The sequence below is a fragment of the Hevea brasiliensis genome, chromosome 5 (assembly GCF_030052815.1).
Source record: "Hevea brasiliensis isolate MT/VB/25A 57/8 chromosome 5, ASM3005281v1, whole genome shotgun sequence".
NCBI lineage: Eukaryota > Viridiplantae > Streptophyta > Magnoliopsida > Malpighiales > Euphorbiaceae > Hevea > Hevea brasiliensis.
Window position 1 is genome coordinate 4,773,834 of NC_079497.1, and position 19,561 is coordinate 4,793,394.

General features: G+C 35.7%; 1 protein-coding gene across 1 annotated transcript; it reads left to right on the forward strand.

Moving 5' to 3' along the window:
* The first annotated feature begins 1,882 nt into the window (after positions 1-1,882).
* LOC110673583 (germin-like protein subfamily 1 member 13) lies at positions 1,883-2,922 on the forward strand. Its single transcript, XM_021836720.2, has 2 exons — positions 1,883-2,053; positions 2,208-2,922. The coding sequence occupies exons 1-2, from the start codon at positions 1,939-1,941 to the stop codon at positions 2,750-2,752; spliced, it is 660 nt and encodes a 219-aa protein (XP_021692412.2). The 5' UTR covers positions 1,883-1,938; the 3' UTR covers positions 2,753-2,922.
* The last annotated feature ends 16,639 nt before the right edge of the window (positions 2,923-19,561 follow it).

The following is a 19,561-nucleotide window of genomic DNA, read 5'->3' on the forward strand; positions in this document are numbered from 1 at the left end:
ATTTATAAATTTTATTATGTCTCAAAAACTTGGTCGTAATTTATCATTTTCTTTTCAATCTAACGACCCTTAATCCACTTCCTTCCATTTACTAAATAAGGAAGAAGATTGGAGATTCGAATTTGGGCTTTTCAATCTAACGACCCTTATTAATTTTTTTTTTTTTAAAATGCCCCTATCAATATTTGAATACATAACTCCTTACAGCCATCCATTGTTAAATTATTAATAATTTTAGTGCCTTTATAATAAATTATTCAAATTTTTTAACTAAGCGTTTTATAATTCGAATTTAATTACCTACTTTACTAATTAATTAGATAAATTATTCTTTAATCCCTAAATATTATCATTGTTTACAGTTTTATTCTTCTATTTTGATAATCACATTAGAATATCCCAACATTTAAGTTGGTCAAATAAAATGGTTCTTCCATCCATTTTTCTCAATATATTATAACATGTTTCACAAGTCCAAAGATAAAATTTTATGCCTATAATAACCCTACAACACCCCCCCCCCCCCCCCCTCTATTTATGTCTTTCTTTTCTCTATCTCATCATTTTTATCTCTCTTCCCGCTCACTCTCCCCATTTTTACATCTCTCCCTCTTTATCTCCCCATTTCTCTCTCTCTCTCTCTCTCTCTCTTTTACCATATATGTCTCCTCCATCCTTTCTCTCCCTTAAAACCAAAAACAGGGAGTGAAAAAGGAAAATTAAAACTCTAGGAGGTGAAAATGAAAAACTTCATCAAAGCTCACACAAGCTTGAAAGAGTTGAACCAGTCCAAGTTGATATTGAAAATTAATTCAAAAGGAGGGATGATGAAATATAGGGTAAAATACTGAGATTTAACAAAACTTACAATATAATTTTTGTATTTTCAAAATCAAGCTATTTAAGTCTCTAAAATTTGACAAAACCTACAACTTAGTCATTGTCGTTAAAATTCCATTTATTTATCATTAATTTTTAAAAAACTGACTAAAATGCCCTTATCTTTATTTTTAATCAGAAAATAATTTAATCCCTAAGGTTTTTTTTCTTAATAATTTAGTCCCTAAGGTTTTGTTTTACTAACAATTTAGTCCCTATATTTTTAAAATGTGAATCCATTAAATTAAAAAATTTTTAATTTAAATTATTAAAATATAAATTAATTACTTTAAAACCCTTAAAAATTTTAGTTAATTACAAAATTATCTATATATTTTACAAATGATCCTTAAATAGGGTAACTATTTTTAAACAACCCTTCTAATTTTGTAAAATTCTATTAATTATGTCAAAGAATATGTAAATGATTATACAGTTATATATATATATATATGTATATATAAAATATTAATTTTCGTATATTATATTATATTGTTGCATATATAAAAAAAATATATATATATATAAATATGGATGCAAATTGTTATTAAAATAAAACTTTAGGCTAATTTAATTTTAAATTGTAAATAGAGTTAAAAATATTTTAGTATTTTTGTTAAATTTAATAGAGAATTAACGATAATTCTAATAGTAGGCACTAACTTATAAGAATATTAAAATGTTAAGAGCTAAATTACTTAGTTTTGAATATAGAAATTTAGTTATAGGCTTTGTTAAATTTCATAGATTAAATCATAGTTTGCCCTTAAATATATAATAATTAATCATTAACAACTATTCGGCATTGCTAATGGACTCAAAATACATCATAAATGGCGGTGGGAGTCACATGAAAAATAAGTGGACCCCATATTTGCGTGCTAAGTCTGTCGTAGTCCAAGACTAGGTAAGCTTTTCCCTTTGGCAATCTTTCATCAGCACGTAGATCACAGGGAATGGTTGAGGGACTTTCACCTATAAATACTTGATCTATTCATGCAGGATTTTTCACATTTTCTCCTCAACAACTAACGGCTAATTAAAGAAAGTAGTAACAAAATGAAGGCCTTTCATTTCCTTCTCTTGTTGGCTTTGGCTTTCTCTTTTGCCTCTGCCTTCGATCCTAGCCATCTCCAGGACTTTTGTGTTGCAATATCTGATCCCAGGAATGCTGGTGCAGTACTGTTGCTTTAAGCTTTTCTGCTTTCTTTCACCTTTCTGTCATAGTATTATCCTATAAAGAATAGTATTTCCTCTATAGAAATCTTTTTCTTATTTTGTTATACGCACGTTCAGTGGATACTGACAATAACTTCTATGTAATGCAGCGTTTGTTAATGGGAAGTTCTGCAAGAACCCAAACCTTGCCGTAGCTGGAGATTTCTCCTTTTCGGGACTCAATATTCCTGGAAATACAGCAAATCGAGTTGGATCGAATGTCACCCTCGTGAATGTTGATGTGCTACCAGGACTTAACACTCTTGGTATTTCTCTCGCTCGGTTAGACTATGCACCCAATGGTGGCTTAAACCCTCCCCACATTCACCCTCGTGGCACAGAGATCCTTGTGGTTGTGGAAGGCACCCTTCATGTTGGCTTTGTGACATCCAACCCTAATCGGTTTATCTCCAAAGTCTTATACCCAGGAGATGTTTTTGTATTTCCAATTGGTCTCATTCATTTCCAGTTTAATATTGCAAAGACGAAAGCAGTTGCCTTTGCTGGACTGAGCAGCCAAAACCCAGGTGTTATCACTATGGCAGATGCAATCTTTGGGCCTGATCTACCCATTAATCCTGATGTTCTTGCTAAGGCCTTCCAATTGGACAAGGATGTCGTGGAAAAACTTCAGAAACTGCTTGAGAATGCATAAAACAGCCATCCAAAAATCAGTGCAGCTCACTGTTTAAGAATTGTGTTTAGTTATTATGTTTCCTGCAGTGTCGCCAATAATTGAGCTCGCATGTCCTGATTAAATGAATAGATGTTTTCTTGGTGCATCTTTACTAATTAAATAAACAGATGTTTTCTCTTTGTGCCTTACTAGAACACTCGGATAAAAGAAATATAGTGTACCATAAACTAACAATCAATTCAGTTAAATTAAGAATCAAATTGATTCGTCTCACTCTGATTTGACCAACGTTTTCATTTGTTTACTTGAAGTAAAACTAAGAATTAAAAAAAAAAATTAGTTAGATGCTCAAGACGTGGAAAATGGAATAGGCTCGCTTAAATTTTTTTTTTTTTTTTTTTTTTCGAAAGGATAGAAAATCATTTGATTAGAAAAAGGAGTTACAGGCCTAAGACTAAGAAATTAAAGCCGGATAAAGTCCAGACCAAAAGCTTACAACAAGAAGCCCTTAAGGTCCACAAACGAGGAAAGATGCAGATGAGATTGTCTCCACTAGGCCAGCCGTCGACCGCATTTTCAGTAGCAACAGGGAAGCTGAACCAAACAAGAAAAATGAGATCATTTTCTTGCTCAAGAAACCAGTTTTAACAAAAAAACCAGTCAAAACCCCAAGCGTATCTTTCTTTCACGGCCCTAGACCTAACAGACTCTTAACCAACAAAAAACAACAGTCTTTGGCGAGGTAGTGCACGGCAAAGCTCGTAGCATTTCCAGCCTTAAGGGTCAACTCCAGTCAGTCGGCAAATGCAAGAACCAGTCGAACAGTTAGACGATCTCAAAGGTACCAAGCACAACTAAAATAATAACACCCTCCATAGCCCAACCCAGAGAAACTCCAACCATGCAATGCCAAGACAAAGCCAGACCTACATGCAAACTATATCATCCAAAGTAGATCAACAAAAACTCTCTATAGTCGGCGCCAGATCTACAGCAAAAACTCGAAAATAACACTATTTATGCACAAACATTGCCCAAAAGTTGGGAGGGCATAACCGGCATTTCGGACAGGGAATGAAGTCCCCCTTGCCCCAATGAGGCAGAGGAAGGCATAGGCCAAATGCCTTAGGAGAGGAAAAACGAGAGAGGAAATTTCTCTCTCTACTAGTTAGAGAGAGAGAATGTAATTCTTAATAATAATGGGGGTTATGCTCTTGCTTAGAATTCAATATGTTAAATAGACGCCACTGCATATGGAATGTAATTCGATGACTTCAATTTGCAAAATATATAAATATTTATTGGTAAAGCCAAAAAGGGCTTCGAACCACTCCCAAGAAAACCAAACGAAAACTTAAACTTCTGATTGAATTTTTTGGATAATTATTGCAAGGCATTGTCCAGAAGCCATTATTAGCTCACAAATGATGCACCCATTTTTCCTGCTCAATGAAATTAGACACACATATAAAAGCAGTCATTTAATATTGAAAAAGAGATCAAGAAAAACTCTACATGGACATTACCTACTAAAACCTGGTTAATAGACCGTCCCTTGGTTCTTCAGGTTTTCATATCTGTTTGTGGATAAGTACGTGTGTGAACTTATAAGGATTAGCGTACTTCGATAAAATTGCCACAGTTTTACTAAGAAGCCTGTCATTACCCCTGTACTTAAATGTTTACATATCTATCTTCCATTAAAAAAAAAAAAAAAAGGTCGCCCCTTGCACACAACCTAGGCTAATAAAAACTTACTAATCCAACAACATGAAAACCCAACAACAGCAAAATTGCAGAAGTACAAATAAAAAGACTATAAAACAGAACAAAAGTGCAGAAGTGCAAGATAATTAGGATTCAAACTCCGAAATCCTACCACTTTAGATACAATTATAGAGTGCTTACTATCTGGGGCTTTCAATTATATTATAAGCAAAGAACGTTAGCTGCTGCGTCTCCATGGTCGCACTCATCGAGGTTTGAACCGTACAAATCACCAACTCAATCGAGATTGTGCGATAGCTTGAACCAGATAACCAACCCAAACCACTTCTTGGAAAATGTATAAAAAGTTGCATTTTAAAATAAGATTGTTTTCCGTTATACACCTACTTTATATTGACAAATATATATCATCAATACAATAAAGATTTAGATGGTGGCTGCTGGCACAAAGCTCGGAAGCAACCATGCATAGTATTATACTAATGAACCAGCTCAAAATGAAATTAAAAATTTATTAGAGACAGAAAATGGCAAGACAGTTGAAGGATATTATAAAATAGGGTGTTTAAATTAGATCTTGATGGCTTCTTTTCCTTCAAAAAAAGGTCCAAACACCAAACAAATATACATATATGTGTGTGTGACTGCATCATTGGTATGATGAACTAGCACTAGATAATTTATTATCAAGTTTGCTGAGAGATCTGTGCTATGTCTTGCTTGAATTCAACATTGTTAACTTACATGATGGATAACAATTACTTCATCGACATGATCTGCAGACAGACAAAAGGAAACTTTTTCCTGTTGCCACAAGGTTTTTAATGTTGTATGCACTCTGCCACAAGCGTTTGTTCTCCATTTAGTTATAGAATTACTAGAATAAGGTCGTTCTGTCCTCCATGTCCCCATGGTCCTACAGCATTAGAACTACTAAACTCGTCTTGGATTGGATCATAGCTAGCTTGAAGAAGATGACCAACCAAAACCTCTCCTTGAAAACCATTATTTTCCGTTATTCTGTGTGGCAATAGATAACCCCTTCAGTGCTGGTATAATCTCGTTTCAGTTTTTCTGCTTTTGATCAAGTTTGTGTGACAACTTTTTACTACATATGTATACACTTTCCTTTTTTTGCAATACATGGAATTATGATAGTTAACTAAACATTTATGTCATGGAGTGTTTGTGAATGGAAAATTTTGCAAGAATCCCAACCTTACTATAGCCAATGATTTCTCTTTTTCGGGACTCAACATTCCTAAAAATACAAGGAATCAAGTTGGATCAAATGTAGCCCTCTTAAACGTTGACCAAATACCAGGGGTTAACACTCTTGGTATCCCCCTCGCTCGTATAGACTATGCACCAAATGGTGGTTTAAATCCTCCCCACATTCTTCCTCGTGCTACAGAAATCCTTTTAGTCCTTGAGGGCACTCTTAAAACCAGGAGATGTTTTTGTGTTTCCATTTGGACTGATTCACTACCAATTCAATATTGCAAAGGCCAATGGTGTTGCCATTGCCAGTTTAAACATTCAAAATCCTGGAGTTATCACTATAGCAAATGCTACCTTTGGATCTAATCCACCTATTAATGTGACGCCCCTTACCCGTCTACTGTATAGCCGAGCAATAAGTGCCACATTCGGTGCCGGAGCACCCTATCTTGTTTTATCATATCTATTGTAAACTTTTAATGTCATTTAAAACATGTATTCAATGTGTAGAAAAAAAATTTTTTTTTCTATGGAGACCCGGACAGAGCCTCCCCTGTTTTATTAGCATCTGTCGGGTTCCACTATCACCTGTTAACATATTCATAGTCATCTCACATATTTTCATATCATATTCTCTTTTATCATATCATTCACAACTATTTATGAGATCTCAAAATGAAGTGTCATCTATTTCATTCATATAGAAATTCATAGATAATAAATTATAAGTTTTCATTTCAAGTCCAAAATGAAATACATCATAAACTAGTAATTACATCATGACTAAACATAATGAACCAAAATACTAGTCTATACATGGGCCCTACCAAAATACAAAAGACCGATGAGGTGACTCTGAACAATGGCAGATCTGATCAGAGCTCATCGCTGCACCATCGTGGTGGTGCTGCCGATCGATCTCCGGACTACCTCTGCGATGGAAAACCAACGCGCTAAGCATAACGCTTAGTGGTGCATAATTTATAATAACAATAATTTAATAATTTGAAATAATATATGCAACTCATAATTTCTTGATCTTTTATATTTTTATTGCTCTTTGAAAACAATTAACATTATCGGGATCTTTTATGATTACTTATTGTATTTTAAGTCTTAATTAATTTTTATCAGTGCCCAAGAAACCTATAACAAATTATAAAAGCTGGATGCACGGGTGTATACTGGTTAGACAGCCATATGTCTATTCAGTATATGTCTGTCGGGCACGAGACCCGCTGTCAGGCTTGTAAAGCCAAAAATAAAGTAGGCACAACGGCCAGTAAATAGACATATAGCCTGTAGAACAATCATACCAAACATATATTGTCAGTTCATGATTTTCTCGGTAGGCAGTACTGCTATCTGAAATCCCTAATTGGTATACCAATTTATCCAACTAAATAAATAAGTCTAGGTTTACTATAGGCAATTAAGCATTTTTAATTAATTTAGCACTATTCACTATTACTATTTTCTAGTACTATTCATTAATACCATTAATTTCATATTAATAGGACATTAGTCCTAATTTACATATTCATATCATTTTTAATATTTAATTTTCCTTATGAGTATTTTAATTATCCTATATAGCATTTTTCCCATGAACATTTCTTTAGGTTCATGTTGATGTGTTATATTTATCTAAAAATTTGACTAAGTTAGGATGTCTATTTAGTCACACTTCCTTCATAACAATTGCTCCTCTATGTTTAAACTTGAATTTTAGTTTTTGAATCACTGAATTTGGGGTTATAGAACTCAAGTTATGATCAAAATACCAAAGGAATAGTATTTTGAGACAATTTCTGGGTTGGCAGTTTTAGTGACTAAATTTTTGCTAACAATTTGATTTGGTTAAAGGCAAAACTGGGTCAAGTGGTCTTCATGAAAAGTGTAGCCCTATGTCTAAACTTTCCATTGGTGAAATTTTAGGTCTTTTGGACCAGTATAGAGAGAGTTATGACCAAATGAACACGTACTGTTCATTTTGTCATTTTCTGGGTTAGCAGTTTCAGTGACCCAAATTGTGCTAACAATTTGAATTCGTTAAAGGCAAAACTGGGTTAATTAGTCTTCATAAAAAGTGTAGTCCTATGTCTAAACTCTCCATTGGTCAAATTTTAGGTCATTTGAACTAATATAGAGAGAGTTATGACCAAATGAACACGTACTGTTCATTTGGTCATTTTCTGGGTTGGCAGTTTCAGTGACCCAATTTGTGCTAACAATTTGAATTGGTTAAAGGCAAAACTGGGTTAAGTGGTCTTCATGAAAAGTGTAGCCCTATGTCTAAACTTTCTATTGGTAAAATTTTAGGTCATTTGGACCAGTATAGAGAGAGTTATGACCAAATGAACACATACTGTTCATTTGGTCATTTTCTGGGTTGGGTGCAGGGTAATCCGAATTTAGGCAGTATTTAGGTCAAGTTTTGGACAGAATTTGGGTATGGTTTCTTCATAGAATATGGGCTATTTTGGGTCTAGTTTCACCTCCAATTGGCCTCATACCAATTGGGGTCACACAATTTCATTTATGGCCCAAAATGTATACTGCCCTCAACAAACACAACCTGCAGAAAATAGCACTTCCAATAATTCATTTCTCCTCCAACTTCCTTGCTTCAATTTGACATTCAAGGCACTTCTAAATATCATCAACACATCTCAACAATCCCAATTGCATGGTATAATATAAAAATACCAAAGTTAGGCCAAACCCTAACTCACAATTTCAACCTCATAAAATCTCAATGTAAATCAACTTCTAATACTTATAAACGCATCAACCAACATCATTAAATCACTTTATATACATCATAGTCATCAAAAACCATCACTCATTATGGGTACCAAAAATTCACTCCCCTCATAACTCATCTATTTCTTTTAGTTTCTTACAAATTTCACTTCATTTTAACCTTAACTCAAGGATTAATAAAGGAAGCTAGGAAGATTAGGCACTAACCTCTTGGATAACTTGTCAAACTTCAACTTTTCTTCTTCTTTTCACTATCAATGGCTTCCTTATGGAGTGGGCTAACTTTTTAATGAAGGGGACTATGGGTTTTGGGGAGGAGGCTTGGAAAATCAAGCTTTAAGAAGAACAAAAATGGAGGGAGAGAGCTCCCATGGTGGATGGTTCAAAGAGAGGGAGAGAGAGAAGAGAGGTGAGGAAGATGACTTGTGGTAGGTAGATTTTGTCTCTTGTGTTATACATATATGTATTTTTATTGTACTTTATTTTTTTATGTCATAAGATTAGCTTCTTTTCTTTTCTTTTCTTTTCTTTTCTTTTCTTTTATCTTCTTCTTTTTTCCTAATTCAAATTCATAAACTTGTAATTTTAATTTATGTTAGTTATTCCATTCTCTAAATTTTAAATTTTGACATTTAGGTCAAAATTCACCTCTGGGGGGTGAAATGACCAAAATGCCCTTCATGGTGCATATCGGATTATTTTTATTATTTTTTGTACCAAATAAATAAATTCTCTAAATTTTTCTTTATTTCCTCTAAATTTTTCTAATATTTTCCTAACGTTTATTCCTTCAATTTATGCCTCCTTATTATAGTTTAAGTGTAGTTCCAGACATTCTGACTGTTTAAACAGACATTAGTCATCGGAACAGTAAAATGTACGGACTACCTACGGTGAGGGCGTTACATTTCTTCCCCTCTAATAAAAAATTCGTCCTCGAAATTTACCTAATGTGAAGAGCTGAGGGAACTGTTGCCTCGTCGTCTCCTCGCTCTCCTATGTCGCTTCTTCTGTGTTGTGGTGTCTCCACAAGACTTTCACTAGTGGGATCCTCTTGTTTCTGAGTTCTTTCACTTCCCGTGCCAAGATTCTAACGAGTTCTTCTTCATATGTCAAATCAGATTGCACAATTATCTCCTCTGCTGAAATGACATGTGAAGGATCTGATCTGTATCTCCTGAGCATCGACACATAGAATACACTGTGGATCTTATCCAACTCAGGTGGTAAAGCTAGCCTGTAGGCTACTGGACCCACACGCTCAATGATATCGTATGGACCAATAAACCTAGGGCTCAACTTACCCTTATTACCAAATCTTAGCACTTTCTTCCAAGGTGATACCTTAAGAAACACCTTATTGCCAACCTCATACTCTATATCCTTTCTCCTCAGGTAGGCATATGACTTCTGTCTGTCTGAGGCAACTTTTAAATTGTCTCTGATGAGTTTCACTTTTTCCTCAGTTTGTCTCACTAAATCGGGGCCTACTACTTTCTCCTCACCCACTTCTGTCTAGCATAAGGGAGTTCTACATCTCCTCCCATACAACGCTTCATATGGAGCCATTTTTATACTAGCTTGGTAGCTGTTATTGTAAGCAAACTCTACTAAAGGAAGATACTTCTCCCAACTTCCTTCAAAATCAATGATGCAGCTTCTCAACATATCCTCCAATACCTGAATCACCCGTTCTGACTGTCCATCCGTCTATGGATGAAAACCCATACTGAAGTGTAGTCGAGTGCCTAAAGACTCTTGTAGCCTCTTCCAAAACCTCAAAGTAAATCTCAGGTCTCAATCAGATATGATCGATGTTGGCACTCCATGTAGCTGGACTATCTCATCTATGTAAATTTCTGCTAATCTCTCTAATGAGTAGTTGGTTCTAACTTGTAACAACCCGATCCTTCTCCAGTTAGTATTATCCGCTTTGGCCCATGGGCCTCACGGATTTGTCCCTTGGGAGGTTTCATTCCCAAAAGCGCGCTGACCAGGTGAGGAAGGCTCCCACATATATGGCCCAAATCTTTTCTTCCCATTTCCGATGTGGGACACGAAGTTTCCACCCCAGTACGTAGCTGGTTGAACAAGCACGTCCCAACCCCATCCCTGAGTCGTGACAAGCCCACCAGCTTCCGCCTGGTGCGTCCTCGCACCACACATCGTACTAGAGGGAGTCTAGCTCTGATACCAAATTGTAACAGCCCGATCCTTCTCCAGTTAGTATTGTCCGCTTTGGCCCATAGGCCTCACGGATTTGTCCCTTGGGAGGTTTCATTCCCAAAAGCGTGCTGATCAGGTGAGGAAGGCTCCCACATATATGGCCCAAATCTTTTCTTCCCGTTTCCGATGTGGGACACGAAGTTTCCACCCCAGTGCGTAGCTGGTTGAACAAGCACGTCCCAACCCCATCCCTGAGTCGTGACATAACTGGTAGGAAATAAGCTGACTTAGTCAACCTATCCACAATCACCCATATAGTATCATGCTTCCTCTGTGTCAATGGTAGCCCAGTCATAAAATCCATGGTAACGCGATCCCATTTCCATTATGGTATGGATATAGGTTGCAACAACCCTGATGGAACCTGATGCTCAGCCTTAACCTGCTGGCATGTCAAACATCTAGTCACAAAATCACCAATCTCTTTCTTCATTCGAGGCCACCAATAATGTGTTTTTAGGTCTTAGTACATCTTGGTACTTCCTGGGTGCATAGCATGGAAGCTACTATGTGCCTCTTTCAAGATATTCTTCTTCAGTTCCTCATCTCTTGGTACACATATTCTGCCTTTATAGTACATACACCCATCTCCTTTCAACTCATAATCAGTCTCCTTCCCCTCTTGAGTTCTGCCCATAACAGTTAGCAACTTTTCATCCCTTAATTGTGCTTCTTGTTTTTGCTGTAACAAACTTGGCTTTACACACAACTCAGCCAAAAGTACCCCATCTTATGCTAAAGACAACCGAGCATTCAATCCTCTCAAAGCCATCATGGACTTCCTGCTTAGGGCGTCAACCACTATATTTGCTTTCCTAGGATGGTAGTCGATCACATAGTCATAGTCTTTAAGGAATTCAATCCATTTCCTCTGTCTCAGATTGAGTTCCTTTTGAGTTGGCAAGTACTTTAGACTCTTGTGATCAGTGTAGATGTAACACTTCTCATCATATAGGTAATACCTCCATATCTTCAATGCAAATATTATTGTCGCCAATTCCAGATCATGAGTTGGGTAGTTCTTTTCATGTGGCCTTAGCTGTCTAGAAGCATAGGCAACTACTTTCCCTCCCTGCATTAGAACACACCCAAGCCCATTGTGAGAGGCATCACTGTAGATCATATAGTCTTTCTCTGACTCTGGCTGTGTCAACACTGGAGCTTCTATAAGCATAACCTTCAGCTTCTCAAAGCTGGTTTGACATTTTTCATCCCAGTCAAACTTTGCATTCTTATGCAGTAACTTAGTCAGTGGGGCTGCTATAAGGGAAAATCCCTTCACAAATCTCCTGTAGTATTCAGCTAACCCTAAAAAGCTTCTGACTTCTATTACATTTCTGGGAGGCTTCCATTCAACTATTGCTTCAATCTTCCTTGGATCTACCCTGATTCCATCTGCTGACACAATGTGTCCAAGAAAGGATATCTCATCCAACCAGAAGTCACACTTGGATAACTTGGCATACAACTGCTTTTCTCGCAATGCCTGTAGTACTACTCTCAAGTGTTCATCATGCTCTTCCCAGTTCTTAGAATACACCAAGATATCATCTATAAAGACCACAACAAACCGATCCAAGTAGGGATGAAAGATGCGGTTCATTAGGTCCATAAAAGCTGCTGGTGCATTTGTTAGCCCAAATGGCATCACTAGGAACTCATAGTGTCCATACCGGGTCCTGAAAGTAGTTTTAGGAACATCTGTCTCCTTCACTCTCAACTGGTGATAGCTTGATCTGAGATCTATCTTGGAGAATACTCCAACTCCCCTCAACTGATCAAACAGGTCATCTACCCTAGGTAAAGGGTATTTGTTTTTCACAGTCACCTTATTCAGCAGTCGGTAGTCTATACATAGCCGAAGGGTACCGTCCTTCTTCTTCACAAATAGCACTGGTGCTCCCCAGGGTGACACATTAGGGCGTATGAAGCCCTTGTCTAGTAGCTCCTGTAACTGAACTTTTAACTCTCTCAATTCAGTAGGTGCCATCCTATATGGAGCAATGGACATTGGCGCAGTACCCGGCATAACCTCTATAGCAAACTCCACTTCTCTATTGGGTGGCAAACCCGGCAATTCTTTTGGAAAAACATCCGAAAAATCGCATACAGTGGGGATCTCCTGCATGCTTGGGCTAGTCTTCCTGGTGTCAACCACATATGTTAAGAAAGCCTCATAGCCTTTTCTTATCAATCTCCTGGCTGTTGTGGTTGATATGATGGTGGAAAGACAACCCGTTCCTTCACCCACAACTGTAATCACATCCCCATCTACTGTCTGTAGTGACATCCTCTTTAGCCGACAATCTACCATCGCCTGATGACGTGATAACCAGTCCATACCTAATATCACATCGAACTCATTGAATGGTAACTCAATCAAGTCAGCTAAAAACTCATACCCTTGTATTTTCAGAGGACAACCCTTGTAGACCTTTTTCACCATGACACTATGGCTTAAAGGGTTTGTGACTTGTATGTCCTCCTCTAGCTCCTCTACTTGTACCCCTCTATCAACTGGTGGTGTGATGCACACATATGAATGTGTGGAACCCGGATCAATCAATGCACATACTAGCAGGTCATAAAAAGAAAATGTACCTCTAATGACATCAGCTGGCTCTGGCTCATCTTGAGCTCTCATGGCATAAGCACGAGGTGCTACCCTAATCTCCTGCCTCTGAACTGTCTCTTGTTAGTAGTATGCCTTAGAGCATATCATTTAGTATGTATCTTGTACATATTTTTATTAATAAAAGGCATTTTCACTTTTCCGTTTACATAATATATTTATGTATAATAGAAAAGGTCCATTGATATTTTGTTAGAAATATTATTCTTAAGTTGTTAAGAATATGAGTGACAATATTTCTAGCACGAAGTATCATAAATAGGTTCACAATCGAGGATACTTCATAATAAGGACATGACTTATCCAGAAAGATTATATTCATGTTTGTTCCCAAGTTATTTATATGAGATATAAATAAGATGGAATGGTGAGTCTCATGCCATATAACAAACATGATAGGCACTTATAAATGATAAGTAGGCCGAACCAGTGACACTTATGACAAGCACATGGAGTTTACTCTTGTCAATGTTTTGTCATAAATCATATCAGTGCATATAATCTTTAGACCTGAGATAGCACAGTTATCTTGTATATAGGTAGTTTAAGTTTGATACTGCTTTCATACTTGTACTGTGTATGGGTATATGGGCATGTGTTAGCTCCTACAAGTTATATATGGAGGTAGGAGTTGATCAAGATGGAATCTGTTCCTCTAAGTAAATAGAGATAAAATCCTATGTTCATTTAATTGTTCTTGATGTTTCAAGTTCCTGGCCAGGATAGATAGATTTATTTAGAAAAGAGTTTTTGATGAGAAAATCTTTTAATCAAAAACTGGAATTAAAAGAGAACATAATATTCATAGCAAATGGAGTTTGACATAAACCATGACTCCAGCTTGAGTTGGGATTTTGTAACAGAGAGATTCTAGTGCATGGTAACATATGATTATAGGTTCATTTAAGGTAAACCTTATTACTAATTGGGTGGCCATGGCATGCTATGCTAGGTGTTAACCATGGTCCATGAGGTTCATAAAATGATTTAGAGAAATCATTTATGGTAAGAAAGAGTTCTGATGATATTAAGAGTTGATATCATGTCTCATTGCCAATTAGTGATGAGCCTAGTAAGTCACACACATACACAAGTTATCACCTAATTAAATATGATTTAATTAATTAATTAAAGAGTTTAATTGATTAATTAAATAGGTTTGATTTGCAATTAGTTTGCAAAGTCCCTAGCATGACTTGAAACCAAATCTAGATTATTGGATGTATAATATAAGTTAAATTTATATTTAAAGTGTTTAAATATGAATTTAATTAATGAGAAATTAATTAATAGAGATTAATTAATTAATTAATTTATATTTGATATAAATTAATTAGAAGAAGAAAAATAATTATTTTGGGTTGAGAACTCAAAATTAAGACACAGGGGCATTTTGGTCATTTTGCAGTGTGACACGTGGCGCCATGAGATGGTGACACATGGCATAACACATAAGCTTGCCAAATGTTTTTTAATCATGTAAGATGATTAAAATCAAGATTACATATAGGTTTGACACTTGGCACAATGTGATTGGGTCACTTAAACCAAGAGCTAATCAAAGGGTGACATGTGGCAAGGGTTTAATGTGTTAACCTAGCTATTTAAGTGTTGTTATGAGAAAATAAAACACAACCAGCAGCCACACTCCTTGGTCACGCCATTTTGCAGCCCTCCCTCTATTCTTCTTCATCTCTCATCAATTCAAAGATATTAGCCATCAATCTCTTGAATTAAGAACACTAGAAATTGTTTCTAGTGTCCTGTTTACATCTCTAATCTCTTAAAAGGCAGAACTTGAATTTCTAATTAATAGAAAAGGCTTTAGAAGCTGTTCAAGGGCTGCCATAGGTGTTCTTGGTGTGGACAAGCTAGAGGGACAACATCTGGTGTCCTGAAGACGACTCTCAAAGGCGCAGACACGCAAAGTGCATCAAGAGGTTAGTGTAATCGTTCTTGATTTAATCTAGGGTTCTAAAATTAATCTGATTAATTTTAAAATCTTAAATGGCAAATACAGATCCAAAAACATATTAAAAGAGTTTTAATATGTTGTTTATCATTGAAATCAAATAGATAAAAATAAATCTTGCATGGTGCATGTGACCCTAGGTGAAAATTTTTGAATTCAATGCTGTAAACTTGTGTTTTTCACGCTTCTGTTCCTACAATTGGTATCAGAGCCACTATATTTGCCATTTAGATTGTTGATTATATGATTTAATTGTGTGTTTGATCATGAGATCAAGAGTTCATTGCTGGTTGCAAAGCAAGGTGGCGGCATACTTGAAAAAAAACACCATCAATGATGCGCATGGTTTGGCTTCCATGGGTGGTTTAAGGTTTGGCTTTTAATTCTGCAATTGTTGTATGATCTAAGGCCTATTCTTTGACTAATTAAAGTGTTTAATTAGTAGTTTTTATCACACAATTAAATTATGATTCAAATCAGAATTTTAAAAATTGTTTGAATGTGATTCAAATCTGAATTTTAAAAATTGTTTAAATGTGATTCAAATCTGAATTTTTAAAGTTGTTTGAATCATATTTAAATCTGATTTTTTAAAGTTGATTGAATAATATTCAGATCTGATTTTTTAAAAAATGTTTGAATGTGATTCAAATCTGATTTTTTAAAAAATGTTTGAATGTGATTCAAATCTGATTTTTTAAAAAATGTTTGAATGTGATTCAAATCTGAATTTTTAGATTTGTTTGAATGAGATTCAAATCTGAATTTTTAAATTTATTTGAATCATATTCAAATCTGGATTTTTAAGTTGAATATGAGATATTCAATTTAATTTAAGTATGTATGTTTTATTTAATTGTTAAATAGTGATATGTATGATGGATGATCATGGACTATAAAAGACCAATATGATTGGATTTATTTCTTTTATGTTTCTTTGGGATTGTAAATTAATTAATTTATTTTAATTTATTTTGGGCATGTATTATTAAGTTTGTAATAATTTTTGGGTTGTAATTTCATTTATTTAAGTTCTTGTAAATTCGCCTTGGTATGCCAAGGATTACTATGTAATATTGGATTGCAAGAAGTTCAAGGAGGTCAAGAGCATTGGTGGGACCAGTGGGAGGAATTCAAGATCAAGTGTTAATTATGTACTCCTTCAGCAACTCTTGTAAAATGAATGAATGAAATACACCTAGGAATGCCCTGATTCAATTCTTGGTGGCTCAGAATTGAATCCCTTAGAAAGTCCATGATCATACCATATTTACTGCTTATCCATGAATGCATGAGATGTATGGGAATGTATGCAATTATATGATATATGCATGCTAAATGGATAATGTGCAAAGTGAGACCTTAATAGTAATTAGAATGACTATAATATCTTCCAAACAAATGATTAAGTTGGAAATGCTATAATTAAAGTAATTATAACATAGGCCCTCCATTGGGGCAATTATTTTAAGAAATTTTAAATAGTTGAATGAGATGCAATTAATTTAAGAGATTTTCTTAAGAATAATTGTTAAGCATGAGATGTTGTAAATATGTAAATGGTTTGGTGGCCAATATTGGATGTACCTGAGGACATTAAAATTATTTGCATAATTACTAGCTCAATGGGATCAACTTAACTAATGCAAGATCAGTCAATAATGGATGTACCTGAGATTTTGAGCATTAGGGGCTAGGTAAAGGATTGAAGCTCACATGAGATGTGATGGGCAAGGAGTTGCTAACTTATAGTTTATTGTAATTCCAATAATGGATGTACCTGAGGATGATCAATAGAATTATAAGAATTCAATCACCCACTAGAAATCCATCCAACTAGGATTTCCGTTTCCTACTTTGGAAGTGTAGGATTCGCTAAGTTAGTGGGAGGACCAATTTGATTAAAAGACCATAATCATTTTGGTTAATTACATGATACATTTACTAATTAATCTAGTTATTTTCTGCAGTTAATTTTCTCGATAAAATGAGCACAAAACAACCACCACCATCCAATATCCTTGCAAGCATACTTGATCACAATAGGTTGACTGGACCTAATCATTCGATTGGCTAAGAAATTTGAAACTTGTCCTGAACCTTGAACATATAGGATATGTTCTAGATTCAAATGTTCCTGGTCCCTTACCTCCAGAGGCCACACAAGAGGAACATGATACTTTGGACAAGTGGAAGGAGCATGATATGAGAGCTAAGTGTTACATGCTTGCTTCAATGAGTAATGAGTTACAGAAGCAACATGAGAACATGCAGAGTGCGAGTGAGATCCTCCTTCACCTACAAGAGTTGTATGGTGAGCACAGCAGGAATGCTAGGTATGAGATATCTAGACAGCTATTCCGTATGAGGATGTCTGAGGGACAGAATGTTGGGGATCATGTCCAAAAGATGATTCGGCTGATTGAGCAGTTGGAACATCTTGACTTCAACATGGATTTCCAACTACAGACGGATTTGATCCTTCAGTCCCTTCCTGAGTCTTTTGGGAATTTTGTGACAAATTTCCATATGACTAAACAGGAATGCACCTTAGCTAGTTTACTAACATGCTGGTTATTGCCCAAAAGAATATGCCAGGCAATAAAGGAAAAGAGGTAGCTTTGGTTGCATCTTCTTCTGCTGGAAAGTCCAATAAGAAAAAGGGCAATAGGAAAAAGAAACCTCTGATTCCTGGTCCTTCCAAGAAAATAGCTAAACAGAAAAGGAAGACTAAAGCTGATGGAGGCAAAGGAAAGTGTTTCCACTGCCAAAAGGATGGGCACTGGAAAAGGAACTGCCCAGAGTATCTTGCTTCTCTGAAGGACAAGAAGGATACACCTTCGGAAGGTATGTCCATATCTTGTTATTTAGATTCTGATGATACTCATAGTTCATCTACAGCTTGGGTTTTAGATACTGGTGCCAGTTCTCACATTTCTAATGATATGCAGGAACTAGCAAACAGTAGCAGCTTGTGTTCTCAAGATATTAGAGTCCGGATTGGCAATGGCTCAACTGTTGAAGCTTTAGCCATAGAATCTAAATCTTTTTACATATTTGGACATGTTTTTGTGTTTGGATAATATTTTATATGTACCTGATGCTTTTAAGAACATCATTTCTATATCTAGTTTGACTAGAAATGGCTATGAATTTCAGTTCACTGATGATGTTTGCAATATTTATTTTGGAAATAAATATATTGGTTCAGGTTATATGAATGATGGTCTTTATTATTTGGATAATAATGACAAACACAAATTGAATGCAAGTGATCTAAAAGAATGCAATGCCATGGTGAAAACCAACTCAAGTTCAAAATATATTTGGCACTTAAGGTTATGTCATGTTGTAGAAGATAGGATTGCAAAATTGGAGAAAATGGGAATTCTATCCTCATTGGGCTCTGAGCCTACTCCAACTTGTGAATCTTGCCTTCAGGGTAAAATGACTAGATCACCCTTTGTTGGACAAGGGCTAAGAGCTGAAAATATTTTGGAGCTAATACATAGTGATGTATGTGGTCCATTTAAAGAAATGGCTAGAGGGGGTTTTCATTATTTTATTACCTTTACTGATGATAAATCAAGGTTTGGGTATTTGTATTTGATGAAATACAAACATGAATTTTTTGAAAAGTTCAAAGAATTTAAATCTGAAGTAGAAAATCAAACAGGAAAGAATATTAAAGCTCTTTGATCAGATCGTGGAGGTGAATATTTGAGTACTAAATTTGATGAATACTTGAGAGAGCATGGCATTGTTTCTCAGTTGACCCCTCCAGGAACGCCACAACTGAATGGTGTATCTGAAAGGAGAAATCGTACCCTATTGGATATGGTACGTAGTATGATGAGCTATACTGATATGCCAATCTTCTTTTGGGGATTTGCATTAGAATCAGCTTTGTATATTCTGAATAGGATTCCATCAAAATCAGTTTCTTCCACACCTTATGAGATATGGCATGGAAGAAAACCAAGTCTTAAGCATGTTAAGATTTGGGGTTGTCCAGCTTATATCAAAAAGTTGAACACTGATAAATTGGAGACCAGATCAGAAAAAGGTCGATTTGTTGGATATCCAAAAGATAGTTTTGGATATTATTTTTATTTGCCTACTTCACAAAAGGTTGTGATAAGTAGAGATGCCACATTTCTTGAACAACAGTTTGTTCAAGAAGGAGGCAAAGGAAGGCAAATAGAGTTAGAATTGGAGAATTCTGACCAACCAACAGATCAGATGGATATAGATCCATCTAGTCAACCAATACCCGTTGATG